Consider the following 22,479-nt stretch of genomic DNA (forward strand, 5'->3'; position numbering starts at 1 on the left):
TACATGAGTCTTCAGGCCATAATCAGCACCATTTGGTATCCATCCAATCCAATCATTCATCTTTTGATCATCTTCGCTATTCACCAGAAAATCATTCAAGTAACATCATGAACCAAGCATTCAACGGAACCTGTATAAAGTTCATCTCTAACCATCATTCAAATATTGATACTGATGATGATTATCATCATTATTATTATTATTTTAATATCTTAACCCTTCAGATAAACTTAGAAAGCTATTGGCCCAATTAGTGCAACGCCAAAATCATAGCAGACTGACGGCTGGCCATCCATCGGGAATAGCCGAGAAATCAGATTCTAATAGCAAAACTGACTGACTCGTCATCAAAACACCCACACGATATCTGAAAAATTCACAGTTGCTACTTTACAGTTGATAATTGAAGGCCTAAACCATGCTCAAAGAGACACCATTACTTAACGAAGCCAGTCCATTAGCCATGATACTAGAGCTTACAAGAATTGAAAGTTTCTCTTAATCTCACACAGCTGATCTCCTGGCTTCAATCAATGATCTCCTGGATCAATAAAATAACCTTTGATCTCCTGGCTTGTCCGAACTCACCATAATTGTCGATATCAACAAGTTCCATTATGATATTGGGTTAGATGATATGAAGAAATGTGGAGATGTGGAGTTGAATGGATGTGAAAATAGTCTTGACGACAGTTTGAATGAATTGAGATGAAGATATATATTTAAATCGAAGATTCGTTCGGTGGAATCAGAAGCAAAAATGATCTTTGAGGCAAACCGGTACAAAATTCATCATCTAAATTGATTTTGCGTTGGCAAAACGCGAAGGATAAATTGGTAAAAATCTGAGTCACACAATACACTTCAACTTTGCAAACACATTGAGATTGAACAAGAAAAAGCTGGTTACTTTTAGATAAATAAAGTTAATAATTAAAGTTGAATAAAGTTGATTGTTAATGATAATCAACAAGTATACCTAAAAACCCTTTAAGGATTGATTAAAACAGCTGGGTAACCAGTAACCTTGGTAAAATAGTCTTGAGGGTTTATCAATAAATTACAATTTGCAAATAAAATAACCAAATAAAGCGACAGACAATTGAACTTTTTAGCCTTTTAACTCATTTTTTGCTTCTAATCAACAATTAACACCACCAATTTCAAATTAATAATAAACATTCAACCAATTTTTCATTTTCAAACAAAAGATTCACTCATTTAATTCCTATCTTTAAGGTTGAACCAAATATGAAATTGAGCTCAAATTTGTTAATGATAACCTAAATTTATTCAAATTTCATCATTAATTGAATTAAGTAGAGATTAATAAACTTCTAGATTAGACGAGACCAATTGTAAATAAAGGAGACACAAAAAAAAGAGTTTGATTGATTGAAAAGAGAAACAGAAAAGTGTATTTGATATTTGTATTTCCTGATCAAATCAATAGCCAGTATTGGCAACAACGTTTAATGTACATAATTCATCATTAGATAAATTGTTTCAGGTATATTTTATGACCTAGATAGCCTATGGTTTAATCAATATCGATCAATAGCTTTCATGACAAAGTAATGTTAACCTGAAAGTAAAACGCAATTTCACCATTTCAGAGCCAATTTCATTCGCATTCAAGAATTTTTCATCTCTAAAAGTCACCTTTTCTCAAAAAAATTGAAACTTGAAAACCAATGAAAAATTGCATTTAACTGTTGTTACAATTAACTAAATTGTAGGCAAGAAAAGGAAAAGTAAAATTGTCCTAAAACTGGTTCATTTGTGGATCATGCAATTGTGTTCATTGACCTTCTCACTTTTCCGATGACCAACAAAATGAGGGGAAAATTACAATTTAAATGATCGCTGTTAAGGATAACCATTTAATATTCTGGTTCATTTGATTAAGTGTTAATCATAATCAAATGGATTCACAAACAATTTGCTTATTGCGTGCAAAAAACATTACAAAAACCTTTCAATACTCAAAGCGTTTGTTTTCAACTTAACAGTTAACAACAAAAACCTTTCAATGGTCATTTAAATCGCCTCTAATTTTTTCTCAATCTTTCATCATTTTTAAATAGCAATTTAATCAACAATTTTAATCTCAATCGCGAGTCAATTGAAAAGCAACTCGTAAACCCATTTTTAGATCAACTCTTTTTTTCATTGAAACCAACTTTTAGGTTGAAGAAGTAAATGTTTTTTCAATCAATTAATGAAACAATTAACAATCGACTTACCTTAAGCAGCATTTTGGCATTTGTAAAACCAAATGAATCCCATAATGTAAAAATGCTATCACAATCAGCATAACTGTTGAAGAGAAATTTAATTGTAATTAAAAGAGTTCGAAAAAACTCAAATCAAAAGGTGGTTAAAGCGCGTTAATTGTAACAATTATTGATAGCTCGTGTTATCATTTGAATATAAAGGTTTCATTAGGAGTTAATTTGGTTAATTGTGAATGATATGATTACAATTAATAAACAGTAAACAAAGACTCGTGATTCAATTGTTGATAAAGCTTCAAAGGTGTAACTTGAAAACCTTTCAATTTAACCCTTCAAGTGAACCATTGAAATGACCATTTCAATTGATTCCATTTTCAAAGGATGTCTTTTGTTTTCCCTGAAATCCAATTAAACTAATCACTAACACTTTAATGATATCGGTTAAACCCGGAAGAGTTTTAGACCTCAACAATCAAGTTAACTATTCAATTGATTGTTCAACAAAATTCAAGTTAAGCTTGAAACGCTTTCAATTAACTCGACTTTTTTTTCACCCAAAAAAACCTGCAAAATGAGATTCCCTATTTTGAACCATTTTTGGCCTTTTAACCAGATTTTAATTTAGCTTGTTAATTATAATGTTAAATTGTTTCAGCTTCAAGCATATTGATGTTTGAATAAAAGGTGATTAATTGTGATCATCTAATCATGAAGTCTGTAGTACTTTGGAGTCTTGTAAATCAATTTAGTGTGTAAACAAAAGGGTTGTCGATTAAAAATTAATAAATGATCAAAATTAGAAGCTAATCATTATAATTATAAAGCTTATTAGTTAAGGTCAAGTTTACATCGATATTGACTTTAAATGGTCAATAGTTTTAAGGTAAAAAGGTTTCAATAAACGCTTTATGTTTCATTTAGGATTGTTTCCAATATGGAAAACAAATGTTATCATGATTATCAATTATACACTTGAGATGCTAAATTGAATCCCAAATTGAACATTCAGTTGAATCGTTACTAACTCAGCCCATTTGATTGATGAAACAACAAATGAGTTCAACAGCAAGACTAAATAGTTAATCAAGTAACAATTGATCGACTAGAATCTAGTAAATCAATTGTTGCCAACAAAAGAGTTAATTAGTATTTTCAACTTAATTGTTGCTCAAATTGAATATCCTTAAATGATGAGATAATCATAAATAAATCAAGATAATTTTAACTAATAAATTGAGAACTGAAAATGGTTCAATCTTTAGAATAGATTTTGGTAAAAGTTGAGAAAACTTGGAAATTAAATTTCACGATTGAGTTCGTTCATTACTGAATAAAGTTGCTCATTGATTTGGGAATAAACTAATTCTGTTTGGAAAAGTTGAAAGTTTTCCAGGAAGATTCAGCATTAATCTCTTCAATGATTTCGAGAGAAAATCTGAAAAATTGTATTTTCTTTATTTCGTTTGAAATATTGAGCTTTGCTTCTTGTTTCCCAGCTTTTGACGGAAAATTTTCATTCTCATCATTTAAGGATCAGATTTGGGTAAATGTCCAGATTATGCTTTACATGATTCTGTTATCTTTAATCTGAAAAGTGAAAGAAACTGAAAGAAACGTTGAAATTTTGAGCTTTTAATAATTGAAACAATTTGAATTGAACCTTTTGAAGTGACTTTGAGTGACTTTACTTGATAAACTCACCCAACATTCAATGGATCCAATGATTGAAAATAGTTGCCTGTTGTACCAAAGCTATCATCTTCACTTGGCTGCCTTGAATTTGATTCATTTGGTTGACATTTAATGTAACTGTGATCGGCTGTGAGTGAAACTTTACGCTTCTGATGGTTATTGTGATGAGTGTTGTGAAGATTATGATATTCAGTCTCTTGTATTGCATGGTGATAACTCATTGAAGAATCAGTTTCTCCGGTTAAATCAATTTTCTGATCAAATGGATCATCAGAAGTCAATTTAAATAACCCGTTTACCTGTTGATTGCAATTATTAACAACATAACTTCGATTGTGTTCCTAAACAAAAAGAAACAAAAAACAAGCAAATTAAAGCGACAATTGAATCTTCATCAACAATTATTGTTGTCAAAAATCAATGTTACAACAAACAACAAAATCAATAATTAACCTTCAAGTTCACTAGTAATCATAAAATTGGATTAAAAAACCTTTGTAAATATCATAAGAGTATTGATTGAATCGTAGGTCTTCAAAAATAAAGTAAATTAATCAAGGTTAATCAATTTAATCAACCTTCAAAGAATCAAGGTTTTCGAATAGAAGAAACAAAATTTTGAAAAATGACAAAAGTTCCTTTTCTCAGTTTTTTTACACAGTTTCTTGCCAGACTTTGCTTATAAACTGAATTGGAAACTGAATGCTTTGAATCCTTTGAGGTTCATTGAAGTGTCTGAATATTGATTAAAGTGATTTGTGGATAATGAATACTTACAAATAAACCTTGAAGCAGTTCATCAAAGCTGACTTTACCATCTCTATCACAATCTAGTTTCTCAAACAATTGTTCAATCACATCATCAGATATTTCCATTCCAACATGTTCACAGACTGCATACAATTCATTGATATTGAGATAACCATCTTGACCGATTCTCAGTTTATCCCAAATTGAACGTAACAAGTGTTCAGCTGAATTGGGATTAATTGTTGGTGATGAGGTTGCTCCTGATGAACAGCTATTATTAATATTTGTACAAGAATCCATCATTGAAGGACTGTTATTATTATTAAGGCGATGATGATGGTGATGATGGTGATGGTGATGATGATAATCATCGATAAGTTGATTATGATGTGAGGTTAAACTGTTATTGTTACTCGAGTTATTGTTATTGTTATCGTTATTTGTATTGTTACTGTTACCATTACAATTGTAACCATTTAGATAATCATTTTGTCGATGTTGAGAGTGTCGATGATCTAATATTGATTTACCATTTAGATCGTCATCTCTTGTTGGTGGACATGTTGATGTTGCTGTTGATGAGGTTGAGGGTGAGGGTGATATTGAAGGTGCTAATGAAGATAGAGATGAACTCGCGGATGGAACAGATAAAGTAGATGAATTGACTGATGAACAGGTTGATGTTGAGTTGGTTGAACAAGTTGGTGAAGGTGAGGGTGATGATGGCTTACAATTTGTGGAGGATGAAGGCGATGAACAGGGTTTGTGTTTGATTGGTGAACAGGGATTTGAAAGGTTTGGTATCTCATCATAGCCAACCTGAGATCGAGTCAACAGCGATACAAAAACTTCTTTAAATTCATTGAAATCAACCTAAAAAATGGTGAAACCAGAAAAAAAGAGAAGAAAATTGTAAAAAAGGAAAAAATTAATCAAAAGTCAATCAAAGGCTAAAATAACATAATAATGGTAATGATGATGATGATGGCTATTATCATGTAACAATGCATGTTGACCCTTTAACATTACTTATTACATTGACCTCAATAGTGACCTAAATTTCAACCATAGATGTTATTATTAACCTTTTTCTGGTTAAATCAGTTTGCTTCAGTTTTGTCAAATGTTGGGTTGAATTAAGATTAGCTTTTGTCAATCAATGAACACTTTATAATGCTAATCAATGAATTCATTTCAATCATCAGCTTTTAATCATTTTATCGTTCAAATGAACGGCTGATTGAAGAGGATTTAAAGGACAAAATTAAATATAAAAAAAGTTCCTGAAATGCGGAAGACGATCGCCAATCTTGAGAAATATTTCAGTTTTCTTCCTTTTCTTCATCTTCACCAAACAATGAACCAATTTATCATCAATTTTTCAGACCAAATTTGGTTTACTTTTGATCAGTTGATTACAGGTCGTATATCAATTCAATTGCTCTAAATTATTTCCTTTCACCAAACATTTCAGCAAACTTATTCTCAAATTGTTCACCTTAAAATTAAAAGGTAAAAATTGATCAAACCTTATTCAATTTACTATCAACTTAATCATGAAAGGTTCATCTCGATTTAATTAGCTGAAAATGAGCCAACTTTACGTTTTATTTGAACAGGTTAAGTGAATCTCAATTTTAATAGATTTGATAAATTGACTAAACAATGAGTTGAACAATGTTAACCTCAGAATTGATTAAAAGTCAATGTTAGTCGAAAAAGTGAATCAATTTGTTCAACTGTTACAATCATTTAACCACAAAAAGAAACACGAAATGTTGATTAAAATGCAAGAAAATGGTTAACTTTAATTGCAAACAAAAAGTGATAAAAAAACATGAAAATTGCATTAACTTGAACCTAAGGCTAAATGAATAATCAAAAATGACAACAAATTTTGGCCTCTTTTTAGACTCATATTTCAATTGAAAATGAATACAAAAAACATGAAGAAACCTGTAATTAGTGGATCAATGATATCAATGATTAACATCATCTTCCTCCTCCTTTGAGTCACTTTCAGCTAATTTTTGACGGCAATTCAATAACAAAACCCAGTTAGTTAATCAACATTTGGGGCGATCAAAAGCACCACCAGAGAGTTTGTTTTAAGTGTTTACCCTTGAGCAGTTATCACCTTTAATTCAATTGCAACTGAATTAACTGTTTTTAAAACATTATCTTTCAGATGATCAAACATGAATAACAAAGGTAAACAAGAGCCTCCCATTGAGTTTCAGAAGAAATTGTCAGATTAATGAATTAATTAATTAACGATAAAAGGTTGAATTAAAACAAAATTCATGCATTTGTAATAGAAATAGTTGATTATTCAAATTTTGTGAATCGCATTTCATCTTTCTTCTTCGCGTTCGCGTTCGCGTTCAGTAAATCAATCAACTAATGGTCATTTTAAATGACAGATTAAAACCATTTGGTATTTGCTAATCCAGATTTAAATGATGAAATATTCATTAGATTTTTAACTTCAATTAAACTATAAATTGATAAACAACATCTAATCAGGTTGTATGAATATCAAGAAGCAAAGTGTCTCAACTTGTTTACCTTTCACTGGTCAGAATGTGGTTCATCATGTAAACATCTTCAATCAAATTCAGGATAAAATTAGCTTCAGTTATTGAGCAAACAGACTTGACTTTCCCTCTTGTCCCAATAATAATGCAAAATAACCCGATGAGACATAAAATGTGAGCTACAATAAAAGTACAAAAGATTTTGAATAAAAGACTCAACCTGCTCGCATTGCCATAAAGATGTAATTACTCGAAGACGAAAATACATCAAATGCTCTTAATGCTCTCTAAAACTATTGGCAAAATTTCTGGTTAACCCGAAATATTTTCGAAGAAGAAAAAATCGCAAAAAAAACACTTTTCGCGACCCAACAAAGATCCAAAGATGCAACCCAACAAGTCCAACCTTGTAGCACAAGCAAGAGACAACCTTGTAGCTACAACTCGACTTTTTATTAACATGAAATCAGCTAAATGGGTTATTTTGGAGGTTGTTTGAAGGCAAAAGAGGAAAAGTTCAGTTCAAGTCTGATACCGATTACAGGCGAATTTCTGGTTTACTCGAAAAGCCAAAAGTGTCCATCTGTTTGTCAGCCAGTGGTTTCAAAAGAGGCTGGAAATCAATGGATCATCTCATGGATAAACTCAGCAGAAAGTACGATTTGGGTTTCAAGAGCCTAAATCAATTATTTCTTGATGCCTCAACCAACATCACTGAATATTGTAAAAACTTAATCAAAATTTATAGTTGAAGTCACTTCATTTGACAGTCGTCATCTTATTTCTGGTATTTGGCATTTCAATTTTGTCCTATCAAATGTTGTGTTCATTGGCAACTTGATGTGATCTTTGAGTCTTTTCACCTCTGAATAGCAAGTAACCCGACAAGACCTTTTGACTTGACCAGTCATCCGACACTTTTCATGATTGTCATTATCAGACTCAATCAACATTCAGCCATCTGTTTGAGCTGTTAATTTGTCCACTTTAATTGTTACAGTAATAATGCAAAATAACTTGATACTGTTGACAAAAGCAAGAGTCAACTGGATTTACTTGTTAAGCTTCAGGTTGACTCTAGAAGTCTTTCATTCAGTTTAATAATAGATTTCAATTGATTCAAAAGCGTTTATCCGTCACAATCGCAACCATTTTCTGGACACCAACTTAAAATGATTTATCATCAGATTATAATCGTTGTCACCTCAGTCCTAATCTCTTCCTGGACAAGATTGAATATCTTTCTAACCCAATTAACAATATCTAAACCGTCCAAACATAAACATACAAACATACAAATAGAAACAATTTTTTTTTGTTTTCTCCAAATTATCATTTCCATGATTTTGATGGTAAAAAAAGCAATTTGATTGTTTAATGGAACCATTTAGTTGATTGTTGACTTTGATGATGACTTGAAATGTAATTTAACTAACCAAACGTCATCAAAGGTAAAATGTAACTTGGCGTGTTTTCATTACAATATCAGGTAAACAATGAGCTTGAAACCTTCGCTCTTTTCATCACAAGAATACTAATGTTAATGTTAACCCTTAACAGTCTTTTCTAATTATTTTTGGGTCAATTGTGTCAAAAGCACTAATGACAGCAACACTGATGACGAAGATTATGAGATGAGAAAAAAAACCCAGAAAGTAAACCCACTAATCGACTGTAATGTTGACCAAATCAACCATTTTTCACCAACAACTTGCCAATGTCCAGTTCGATCAATATTTTAATTTCAATCGATGACCTTCATTAGGTGCAAATATTCAAATTAGTTGACAAAGAGCATTAACCTTTTTCACTATAATAATGTTCCTAAAAATACTAATAGTAATGATAATGATAAAGATAATCATAATCATAATAATCCTTATAATAGAGAGCAATAAAGATTAAGATGAATACAAGGAGGAACCTTACATTGGAAATGGTGTTAATGATCAAAATTAAGGCGTTTATTTACTGGATATTGAGAGTTGAGCTTGGGTCAAGATCATTTACAGATTAATCATTAAAAATCAACGTTTTTTTGGTACAATTTATTCAAAAAAAGATTTCACTGTTTCTCATTTTAAATTGACAAATGGTTAGTTAATGTCAAGTGATGGTTGATTGGTTTGCTTTGAGGTTGACAGCAGTTTCATTTTAATCTCAATGGTTGACAATTGTTTCAATTTTTACCTTCATTTTATCATGAATTATCACTAGATTTATCATTTATCATTAAGATGTTTACAATGTTCAATCAAATGGCAAGTTTGACAGGTAAAACATGTTAAATGTTTGAATAAAAGATTATCCAAAGTTAAGAAGCTGATAAGATGTCAAAACAAGCGATCAGACTGTAAGCAAAGTAAAACAAAATTGTCATTAAATCATCAATAATTACAATTTAAAAATCTCTCTGTAAACCAGTTGAACAATCAACTTACAAAGATGGAAAGATGGAAATTGAATTTCTAGCAAAATCAAGAATTCACCAAAAATCGACTTCAAAATCAAACGATTCCATTCAAATATTCAAAACGAGCTGAGCCTAAGGAACAGCTAAGTGCTAAGGAATTTTTTCAAGATCAGATCAACTTCGCCATCAAAATCATAATCTGTGATACAATAATAATGCAAAATATTGACGTAAAGTCAATCGGTATTGAACCTTAATCTTGTCCCTTGTAAGCTTCAGTCAATAAGCTGTCACAATAATGTAAAATAACTTATGATGCTTTGAGCGTGAAACAAGTCAATAGTCAATCTAAAATTAAATTTTTGTCGAAATTAAATTTCTAATCAACAAATCAATTCAGTTATCATGTTAATGCAAATAACTGATAATGTCTTGACACTTGCACTAAAATTAGAGTGAAAACCTCGGCTTGAGACTCAACAAAATGTTACAAAATGTTATCAATCGTCAACCTAACGTCATTAATGTGGCAACTTTACGGCAATTATCATGTAAATGATCAGGAAAAAAGGCAAATAATATTAATATAAATTGATTGCGTGATTAAACTTTCAATTGTAAAGACGATTCTTCTTCTTTTTTCCCAATCATTCTATTTGTTTTTAGATATAATATTTTTACCTTTACTTTTCCATTATTATTAGTTTAATGGTTTTGATAATGATAATGCTAATAACGCACTAAAGGTAGTTACAGTAAAAAACAAATAGGGAATAAAAGTTTCCATGAAAATAATCATGTCATCATCTTCATAATTATCATTTCTAGTTGTGATGAAAAACCAAAGTGAAAGGTAAATTAATGATTGATTAAACATCTTACCTTGGTAAATGGATCAATTAAAAGATGATCAATAATGTAATAAGTTTGATCCTCATCCAATTGTAGTTTATCACAAAGCTCATGAAGCTCATCTTTACCCAACAGTTCACAGCCTGAACTGTCACAGGATAAAAAGACTTCATGAAGTTTATCAACATAACAGTTATTTGATTCACTGGTCATTGTTATACAATTGTTGACTGTTAATCCTGGTTAATGGTTAAACACACAGCACATTAAATGGACACAAGCGATTCCAATGGTAAACAGTTCATTTTGGTTAATCGTTCCAATGGTCAGTTGTAATTTACCTTTAAAATGAAACATTTAAAAGAAAAGGTTAGTAAACATTTTGGGTGAAAAAAGGTAACTTGAAAAAAACATGGTTTGTGTGGTTGGGTTGCCTTCATTGATACAACTGTTTAACGTGAAAAATACATCACCTTTAGGCAAGTCAAATCTTCTTCTCACTCACTCACTCTCCTCTCTTCCTTCCAGCTGTCTTTCTTCCTTTCTCATCTTCTCGATCTTGACTCTGTCTTTACTGTCTTCTTTTGCTTTATCATCTGTTTCGTTTTCACTCCGTCTTCCTCTCACTTATCTTCCTGTTTACCTAGTAACTAGGAGACTTACCTTGTCTCAGGACTACAACTGTATCTTCAACACGATTCGGGATGAATATGTGAAAACTGAAACTCGATATAAGAAGCAAAAATGAAAATCAACTTTGACTGTCAAAAGTTGAAAGTCAAAATCGATAGTCATTTCCCAGTCAACAGAGTCATCGCTAACTTGATAATGTTCATGTTAAACAATTTATTTTTGAGTTTTGACAATGGTTTTCACATTTTAAGTGATCAATAGTTCAAACCTTGATCTGATATTCAGATGAGATAAAATTCATTAGAATCAAATCAACTAGTAGCTTCGTGTCTAACCGATTTCTGGTTACAATAATGTGAGTCTCTATGAGCTGGTTATACAGAATCCCAAAGTGATGGTTAAACACCTCAAATAATCACAATTTAATATTCAATGAGAAACACTTTAAAGGCACAGTTTTTTGAAATGATTGTTCAAGTCCTTTGCTCAAAATTAAACATAATTATTACAATTAAAGATGATGAAAGAAATTAACACATGATTCAATTGCGCTTAAATGCTGTTGAACATGAATAATAATGGCAACAACCCGAAGATACCATTTGACTGTCAACCAGTGAACCTGGGAAAATGGGTTCAAACCTTTACTCAATAAAGTAAAGCGAGTTGACAGTTAGTCTAAATTGAACTTGAAACTACAAAATTGAATAACTTGAGAAAGTCAATTGACAAGATGAATAAGCAACATTAAATGTAACCATAATGATGATATTACAATTGCAATATGAATGACAATATAATCGGATTGTTCAAGTAGCCCATATCTTTACAGGGAAAGAAAAGCTTCTTTCGAGTTTACCTTCATTTTTTAGATTAATTTTAACCACAACCTGATTCAACTGCATCTGATTACGATTATGATCATCAAGCAAAACTAACAACACCGTCAACAAACAATATAATGGTTCAACATTCGCATGAAACACTGATCACTTTAAAAGGAAAAAATAATCGCAAGATTAAAAAAGCTCAATAAATGCGGTTCAACTGTTCATCTCTAATACAAAGAGCATTTTGACCATCAAAGTTTCACCATTTATTCATCTCATCCAAATTCATTGTTTTGATTGGAATGATTTAACTCCTTTAAACCCTATTTATACCCAGTGCCCGCATTATCATTGACCATAACGGTCAACATTTGATTCACATTCGATGATAAAAAAGCAAAGAAAACGCAAATTGAGCTAAAAATGTCTCAATATATATTAAAATATATTAAAAGCGGAATAAAAAAGGTTAATCTTTGTCCTGTTTAAAGTACATTTAACATGCAAACAAAAACATTATCAGTTAATCCGGGTTATCCTGAAAATTCATTCAAAACTGATTATTATAATTGTTATTGATTTACTGTTTACAGAAAATTCAATTTGAATAACTGTAAAAACGGAAAAGCTAAACAATCAAATGCAATTTTGTTTTTTAGGTGTTGAAGTGAATTCAAAGTGAATTTAAAACTGAATTTAAATTTCATTTTAAAACTCAATTTTAAGTGAATCTTGACTGGAAAATTAAGGGAAACAAGGTTGGTCTAATTGTAACAATTAAATAATGGTTAACCTGGTCAAGTAAAGATTTTGTTTAAACAATTAAATCATCAACTTTTCATTAGTTGGTTAAGCTAATTAATCATGATGAAGCGTTGATCATTGAGATTCCCAAAATTTCCATGTTAATCAGCTTGTATTGTTTACCAACATAATTAATAGTTTAATCAATTTATGAATTCAAAGTTGATTGAACGCGCCTTTAGACTGTTATCAAGTAATGAAACGATTTAAAGCTTTTCTTTCCTTCCAATCATATAATTGTTACAATTATGATTAACCGAAGAGGAAATTGTTTGGTTAATTAAAGTGCTTTAAACTGGAGTCACAAGAGTCACAAACTCATGTTTAATCACTTTTGGTTAATGAAGAGTTAATTGATTTCCAGAAAAGGGTTTAATTGTTATTAATGATAATTAAGCAATTGTTGGTTTATTTACATTTATTTTTACCTTTTTGTCTAATTGAATGATCGCAATTGAAGAAACGCTTTGAAACACAAATTTTTAATTTGCTTTTCTTTTCGGGAAAAGTGTGAAAAAGATTATTCAGATTGTTCAATTTTACTGCTCATGATGATGATGATGATGATGAGATTGCGAATGATGAATGTTTGATTAAAGGAAAAGATAATCAAGATGAAGATGATTAACGCCTTTTAAATTGTCAACCTTTATTTGCTTTATCTGTTGATCGCTTGTTTCTTGTCATTCATCATTCTCATTTCATCTTCATCATTGAAAGTTAATTAACTTTATTTGGGTTTAATTAAAATTGGATCAACACTATTAGACCTTAAATACACAATAAAATATCCGGAAGTGTTTACAAAGTCTACAAAATGTTCAATTGTCAAACTATTACAAGGTAAACATAAAACAGAGTAAACAATTGATATTGAAATGTCCATTAAATGCGTTACAATTTAAAGATAATTTCACCTTTTTTATCGTTCGTTTTCAATCATCTTTCAGTTTCGATTCGACTAATCATTACAAATTGATTTACTTTTCAAGGTTCGACTTTTAAATTTTGGTTTCAGGTTTTGGACATTTTTAGCAAATTTAGACAAACCTTTGAACAAATAAGATTATGGATTTTACTTTCTGTTGAATTAGCAAATTTTCATAATCTTTGGACAGCTTTTCATATCTTCCAAGTAAACTGAGTAAGTTCTGAATGTTTTTTCTCGTTTAATCCGTTAATCTGAAGGAACTCAGAAAGGTTCTTAAGTTTGGTTAATCGCTCATTCGCAAGGTTAAGCATTTTTGTTTTAGTTTAACAAATGTTGAAGATTCATACAAATGTTTCAGATTTCAAAAGATTTGAGAAGCCGCTTAAACCAGAAAATCTCGTAAATCCATAATCTACTTTGAGATTTTTCTGTTTTCCTGAAAGTAAAAAAATCAATTTTAAATGAACGAACTGAAGTGAGGTTTGCTGCATCATTTCATCAATTATCAAGTTCTTCGCACTTCCATGGAATTTTTAACTATAATTTTTGACGAATTGGTCTAAATTTGAAATCACGGTCAGTTGACCAACAATCGTTAGTATTTGAATCTCTCTACTCAAGTGATGAAAGAAGAATGAAAATTTACTCGTTCATTTGATATTTTGAGCTATTCTCATTGCGATTCAACAAAACTTTCAATTAACCGTCAAAAATGAAGAGCAAAACTCAGTATTTAAAGTTGAATTCAGGTTAAACTGAGTTGAAGATGATGTTTCAGTTTGAAAGTTTAAATTAAATTATTGGTCAAAGCTGCAAGTTAATTACTCGAGTCATTAAAATAGTCCAAAAATAAAGCCTAAATGATAGCAACAATTAGAGTTTGGGATTAAAATTCAAGTTCCAATGCGACTGTCAGCACGTAAAACAATGGAACGTGCAACTGATTAAGTGAATGGCACAAGATGATGGTAATGATCAAAATGATGATCAAGATGAAGGCAAGTTCAAGTGTAATCAAACAATTAAAGTAAACCTTTTCGCATTCTTATTACGATGTTGATACGAGGATGTAAAACGTGCAATTACACGTAACACGGGCGCGAACGCCTCTGACCTCCAAATCAAGATTGACATTTGCAAAGAGAGAGAAGAATGTTCATCTTCATTATCTTCCTTTAATTGTTGTAATCATTTTAATCGACATGAAAAAAACTATTGAATGCTTAACCACATGCTGACAATTTGGAAAAGTTGTTAACACGAAAACTTCAATCAAACACTTTTCAATCGTTTAAATCAACTTCTAGTGTAAACCATTTCCACTTTACGCCATCATAATCATAATCATCTTATATTCATATTCATTAGTTGATTCGCAATTTAAACTTTCAAATTTATTCAATTAATCATTTTTAAAGTGCAAATAATAATGTTAGCAGAATGGACTAAAAAATGAACAAAATTTAACTTGAATTTTGTATTACTTTCAACATTTCCTGTTCGGGTAAACCTGGTTAACCCTAAAGGCAAGTCAATCAAAAATTGAATAATCATTCAATTTGGTGCTTATTTGTTCATGAATGGTGACAGTATTGATTAACTTTGACAACCATAGGTAACAATTAACATAAATCAAGTGAAAGTGCGAAGAAACATGATTAATCTAAACTCAATTTAAACACTTCATGACCATTAATGGTCAACAAGAAAAACAATTTTCTCCAAAAAATTCAATTTCAGTTTGAAACATTTAATCACTTTTGTCACCAAAGTTCAGGTCAAACTAATTATTGCAATTTTTGGACATCGAACAATTCAAGGTTCAAAAGATTTCGATAAACTTTTCGATAACTTTAATCGTTTCGATTTTTTGTCCAACTTTTTTTCCAAACTTTTTTTTTCTCAAAACTTAGTCGGGAAAGGGTTTAAGTTTTCCGTTTCTTGATTTGTTTTTTGTATTCATCACAATTTAAATGGAAGCCCGGAAATGTAATAATTAACTGAACAATAATGAAATTATTTTTTACCTTTTTTTTCGTACAATCATAACTGTTCTTTTGTGTTTACCTGGCAATATTTTTGATGAAAGTTGTAAATGATAAACAAGTTTACTGTAATCAGGTTACAATAATTTTTGGTGATTCAATTTTTTTATTCAGATAATTGGGAAAATACAATTTTCCAATGTAATTATAGTAACCCAAACAAATTGCTAAGTGTTGAGTGTCTCTCTTCAATTATTTAATATTATCAATCAAAGAATCAAATAATTGTTAATAAAATATATTGATGTTGATGATGATAATTCAAACAATGGGAAAGCTGCAGTAAAATTGATTGTTACCCAAATTGATTTGTTTCAAAATATTAATCACTTTTTCATTATAACGGAGTGCGTTTAGTTGAGTTTACAATTTGTGATAAAAATAGATTCCAAAGTAAACCCTTCTATTACCCAGAAGATGGTTTAGATTTGTCTTTGATTGATTTGATTTTGGTTGAGAAATGAAATCAACTTGAATTAATAAATTAAACTTTGATACAGTTTGGTACAGAAATGTGTTCAAGTTGATTGAAAAATGAAGGGAAAAGGCAATTTAATAGTTGCTGCCTGACGATGTTAAGTTATCACCTTTATTAGCAAAAGATGTTACAAAAAGAGATTTCAATTAACCCATAATACGTTTCATGATTAATTACATTGCAATAACTACTTTGGCTTTCTGAGAGAGAATTTAATTTAAGACAAACAATCAAAACTAATTAATCCTCCGAATCAATCAACTTGCTCAATGAATCCGGAATGAAAATCGAAATTAATTTCAATGAAAAACTTGGTAAGCATTCATCATAAACACTCGATTTTCGAGCGAGCAAAACATGTTCATTTGTAGACTGGCAGAAACGAACGATTGTGATTATCAAGATCAATAAGACTTGATTATATTCTTATATGTCTCACATGTCAGGTTCCAGGTAAGATTGCCATTAATTACCATTATGGATTCTATGTTGGTCCAGACACTGGACCTGGACATTCGAAATACAATAAAGCTAATAGATTAAGGCATCGAACCTTCACTAGTGCAAACAGTCCGATGATGACCCGATACCTTAAGTCAGTCAGGTTGACGGTTGATCTTGTAAATTACAACCCAATAGAGTTTGCTTTTAAGTCAACTTGACAAGAGATGAACCCCACAAATTTACACTCAATTATAATTGTGATTCAAGACAACCTTTTAATCATAAAATCTTCATTTGGAGAGTTGAGAGCATTCAAGAGTTGCGATTCAACTTTGGTCAAACGTAACATTGAACTTTTGTAAAATGTTTTATAATGATTCAAAGTCTATGAGCCTCGATTCAATTCAATTGCTAAACGTTGACCTCAACTTTGGCGAAACTATCATTTGATCTTTGTTTTCAGATCAAACCTTTTTTTGTCACAATAATGCAAAATAAAGTTTAACTTTGGCTTAACCTTTGACCCTGTAAGTTGAGTTTTTCATTTTTCAGTCTCGATGGTCAGAGGAGGCAACTTGAACAAGGAAACATGATGAATCCATTCACACACATTTCCAATCCAATCCTAACGCTTCTCGCTCTGAATACTGGGTTAAAATGTTTGATTGAAGTGGAAATGAATTGAGGACAAAATTTTGCACCAAATCTTGAATCTGTTTTAATCTTTTCACTTGTGATGATAACAAAAGGAAAAGATGAATCTTATAATAATCAGTAAAGAGTTGCATCGTTTCATGACGATTGTAATCCATCAACTGTCCAATTAATTGAATATTATTCAACTGTTACTATCAGTTAAATATTAATTTCACTTTTGTTTCCCTTTCATTCCAAGTAAATCATTAACCATTTAATCGTGATCAACAAGTAAATATTAAACGACATGGAAATTGTCATCATGAAGAAAACATTTCATTCTGAAAACAAGCAGCTTTAATTAAATCACAATAATTCTTGTTTTCTGTATAATCAAATTAAGGTAGTCGTTGCTGTAACCCACAATAAAAGATATTGTTATTGCCATTGTTTTGTTGATGATATTTTCTTGGTGAGCTTTATGGTTTGATAAAGAGGAAGACTTTGAGAGACACAAAAAATGCTTATTTCATGAAGAAATTTCAGGAAATGAAGGAACCCGAATTAAGAAATTGAACAGCAAAAGGAAGTGAAAATAGTTTTCATCCAATATTTTGCTATCAACAAAGATAATTGTTTTTTATTTTTTAAGCTCAGGTAGGAAAACATAAGAGACCGGATTTGTTACCTTGAATCAACTGGAATCATTGTCATTTTTCATCATTTTTTCATCAGAATTTTTCTCAGCAAAAATTTTCTATTTTGTCTTTTTCCAAATATTGCTATCAACCTCAATGAAAATGATTTTAATCACTTTTTGATCCACAAAATGGACAACAAAATCATTTCAAACTCAACATTGGATTTGAGTCTGAATTGAAGGGCATTTAAGACGAAAAAGTATAATTTTCATGAATTTTTATAGTTTCTTTGATATTCCAATCAATTGTTGCTTCGATAAAATCACTCAAATTCATGATCACGGCTACGCTCATTGGGCCACTGGTTATAGTCATAATGATAACTTAATACAAATTAATGTAATTGATGCATTTTAACGGTAAACTTGATCTACTTAGCAACTTTCGATTTTCTTTAGATTAGATCAGATCGATTAGATGATTGAACCTTTTCAACTGTAAAATATTCAATTTATAGTAAACCAATAAAGCTCTGGATATTAAATGAATTTTCACGTTTCAACTCATTTGCATGATACAAATCGCACAGTTTGACACACATTTACAAACATTACCTTGATTTAGCTTTTTTATCATGACAGTTAAGAGTTTCTTAAACTAATTAGTCCGGAATGATCATAACCTGTTGATAAATCAAAGTGGAGTCGATAATGTTTAAAATTAAATTTTCTCATTGGAAAAAAGAATGAACTGAATCTGAACTGACGAAAAACTGATTCGACTATTGAACGAAAATAAGCACAAAAATCTTTTAAACACAATCTGCAAAACCAGAAACATTAAATTTAGAGCTAATTTCAATTTAAACATGAATCAGATTAACTCGCTTTCGATTTGAACATTTTTTTATAATTTCTTAAAGAAAAAAAAGTCGAACGAGAAAACATCATAAAAGTTACTGCCAACTGACCAACAGAGCAAAGAAGTTAATTGTTCAAAATAAACCAACAAACTTCAACATTGCCTCGGGTGTAAAAGATATTCTTGAATAGTACTCAGAATTGAATGAAACATCCAGAACAGTCACTAGAGTGATTAGGTAGTTGCATGTAGACTTGATGTCTTGAGTTTTAACAAAGTGATTACTTGTTGGATCAGAGTTTTGTAGTAACATAAGTAGATGAAGGGTTGTAAAGGAGGAGAAGCAGGGAATTCCCTGAATCAATTGTATCTTCATTCAGATTAACACAGATGAAAAACTGTTTACAAGACAACAATCAACAATCAGTGAAAGTAAAAAATGTTTCAACAACCAACTAACCTTGAATAGAATGTAAAACTTTCACTTTTTCATCTTCTCTATATTAATACATATTAACTCGACTCTTTGTTGGTATTTAATTGTTTTCATGATTACCAGAAAACAACAAAAAGAGCAACAACAATCAGCCACTGAAACCTTTGATTATCATGATTCTCTTGTTTTCTTGAGTTAATTCAGTTTAAAAGAGCAACTCTCATTGTAAATATTAATAGCAAAAAACGAGAAAAGAGTTTTTTGTTTAAAGCAAAAAAACGTTGACCCTGAAGATGAAGATGAAAACTGAATTTCGATTGGGTTCAGTTTGAAATGTTCAACCAGAAACCGATTGGTACAGTATGCTTGAGTGTCATACATTTGTTCATCTTGTTCAGTTGAGTTTTTAGATTAATCAGGTTGAAAGAGCAAATGATTATTATTGTTACTCTTATGATTGTTACCTGTTATTTTGGCACTTCTGTTGAAACGTTTCACCAAAAAAATAGTTATGCTTGGCTAAAACTCATTATCAAACGGAAAATGAAGTAAACAAGAAGCAAAATAATATCTGAGATTCAAAAGACTCGCTTTTTTGTTTGAATTTGGTGTGAGTTTTTGGTTATTTGTTGACAAATTTACAATCAAAAGTGCATTTGAATTTACCATCAATAAGGTTTACATTTGAATGAAGGGATGAATTGGTTTGGATATTGTTTAGGTTTCAATTGGCACTTTTTGGGAATCAAATGTTTGAATGTTTCAATAGTTTATATTGTAGGAGTTTTTGGTCTACCTGTGATTTAGATGAGTAATTTAATTTTGACTTTTACTTGTTTGCTTATCATTTAGACTGCTTTTAATTTTTACCCAAAATTGTAAATTTGTTGACCTTACCTAAATGGTTCATGTGAGTGTGCTGAGTTTGTTATTAAAAGCAATTTAGCTGATCTAATTGCTGGTTGTTGTACAAAAATTGCTTGACATTTTTTAGGTAATTAACGTAAACTCAAGAGTTAGGTCTTGAAACAAATCAAGGTAAGATGAGAATGATAGTGATTTAATGAAACCTTTTTGTTTCCAGTTGACAGTTGATCAATTGACAAACAATTGACTTGAAGGCAACACAATGGGTAACACAAGAGTTAAGATTGTAAGTTAATCCAGTTTAAAGATTTAATGAAAATTAATCAACTAATGGAATGAATTTCAAAAAAGCAAAAATCAAACTATGACTTGTAGCGACTTATTGATTAACCGTTTGTTTTCCCAGGGTTGAAACAGTATTAACAGCTTCGAGAAAGAACGCTTATTTCAAGATTAATTGTTGATTTGAATGTTGACCATGATGGATAATTAGATAATTAAGTTCTTAAACTGAGGACACTCAGATTGTCTAGTTGATTAAATATCGAATCATTTACCAGATTGGTGAATCTATTTTAGAAACACCCTTTAAGATGATCCATAGCAACCCATGACTTCACATTTGTTGATCAATTTTCAAAGCAAACCAGATTAACAAACAATCCAGTTTTATTGTGATAATCAAAATAAGGAATAAAATTAATTACCAAGATTATTAGTTTAAATCCAGTTGCAATGAAGGTAACAAATTAAAACAGATCACATTAAGTCCATTATGGTAACAACACATGTAAAAGTGATTTAATCCAAATGGGTTAGTAAAGACACTCAAGTGTTAAACACAAGGAAACACTGTTTGATTTGATTGTCTGTCCACGTTTAATTGTAAACTCAGGTGTGTATTTAGATGTGTTTTAATGAAATTAAATTAAACAATTTGAAGACACTTTTCAATACAAATGAAAATACAAAATGTTAAGTTAACTGTTGACTGGTTGGGTTAAAACTGCAAATATCCCAAAAAGAGTCGGACTTTTTCATTTCCCTTATTTTCCCCTTGTCTCTCCTTTCTGGTTAAACTGGTTTACTCACTTGTTTATCATCCATTTCTCTTTCTTTTTGTCTCTTTCTTTTCATCATATCTCTACCTTAAACCTTTACAGTGAGCCATCAGTTATTGATCATCGTGCATCAACATTTAATTAGAGCCGTTAATGATTAATCCGATCATCAAAGTGACTAATCCTTTGAAAATGGTTAAAATTGTCAATCCATTTTCAACTGAACATCAAATTCAATTTTAAATGCAAAAACAATGGAAACCCGAAAACCCAAAAATGAATCTCAATCAATGTAACCATAGAAATGAAACGCATTTTAAACACACAAACATTGACTTCAATGATTAAGATTAGTTTGTCAGTAATCTCATTTAATTACAGGTTAACCTTTTTTTTCAACAAATAATATCCAAGGTGAGTTTATTTTCAATGTTATTTTAACGCATTTATTGTTGCTTTTTTATAACAATTGTTATCATTGTTGGTTTACAATTGAATAATATTTTCCGATGGTTTTCACGGAAATCCTTGATAACATGAAACCAACCTTTTTTTAAAACAATTTAAAAAGATAATTTAAACTCGTAATGATTCAAGTAAAAACCAAACCTTTACAATTGTCTTAACTGTAATAATGAAGAAATGACATTTTTCCCACTCAACTGGTTCAAGTGAACCCATTGGTGGGCGATTGGTGCATCAACATAACCATCAGCTCGGTAATGATCATTTAAATTAACATTGGGCTCAATAGTTGGCTGAACCTCTTCCTGCTTTCCTCATCATTTGGTTCATAGGCAATTGAATCAACCCTGTAACAAGGAAATACAAATTCACTTAACCAAATAAACTCGTTAAGGTGAATCAATTAAGTAATGTTAGGCCTAAAACCAGAAAAGCCAATTCAATATTAGAATCAAATTTCAATTTCAAATCACATTTATGATAACAATTGTCATCAATAATGGAGATAACCTGATGTCCAGAATCCGTTGAGCCATCCAAGTGAATCAGGTGAACTTTAAGGTCCTGGTAATTACTGGTTCCTGGAAAGGCGCATAAAACAATTGTTCACTTGAGGATGAATTAAACTTGAGAATTGTAATCATTTTTTTGATGATTGATTAATTCATCAATAAACATTTTTGCATCTCAAGTCAATTAATTTACATATAAACAGAAATGTACATTAAAATGGATTCAAATTTGTCTTCACATTTCTCATCGTCATTACAATAATCATTTGAATCGTCCATCATCTTTATCCTTTAACATTTCAACTGAACAACAATTGTATTGTGATAATAATCATCTTCATCTTCCTCTCTCTC

At 30.5% G+C, this 22,479-nt stretch overlaps 1 protein-coding gene across 1 annotated transcript in view; it reads right to left on the reverse strand.

The window, feature by feature from the left end:
* Positions 1 to 21,111, reverse strand: part of LOC107369987 (ninein-like protein) — a 34,384-nt gene extending 13,273 nt beyond the window's left edge. The window contains exons 1-5 of the mRNA XM_015937957.3: positions 20,795 to 21,111; positions 10,512 to 10,822; positions 4,707 to 5,552; positions 3,939 to 4,270; positions 2,247 to 2,319 (exon numbers count right to left, since the gene is read on the reverse strand). Of these exons, the coding sequence (XP_015793443.1) occupies positions 2,247 to 2,319; positions 3,939 to 4,270; positions 4,707 to 5,552; positions 10,512 to 10,694 (1,434 nt within the window). The 5' untranslated portion in view covers positions 10,695 to 10,822; positions 20,795 to 21,111. The remainder of the gene's footprint in view (positions 1 to 2,246; positions 2,320 to 3,938; positions 4,271 to 4,706; positions 5,553 to 10,511; positions 10,823 to 20,794) is intronic.
* Between the last annotated feature and the right edge of the window lie 1,368 nt (positions 21,112 to 22,479).

The sequence above is a fragment of the Tetranychus urticae genome, chromosome 1 (assembly GCF_039701765.1).
Source record: "Tetranychus urticae isolate SD_2017Ah chromosome 1, NJAU_TeUrti_SD_1.0, whole genome shotgun sequence".
Classification (NCBI taxonomy): Eukaryota; Metazoa; Arthropoda; class Arachnida; order Trombidiformes; family Tetranychidae; genus Tetranychus; species Tetranychus urticae.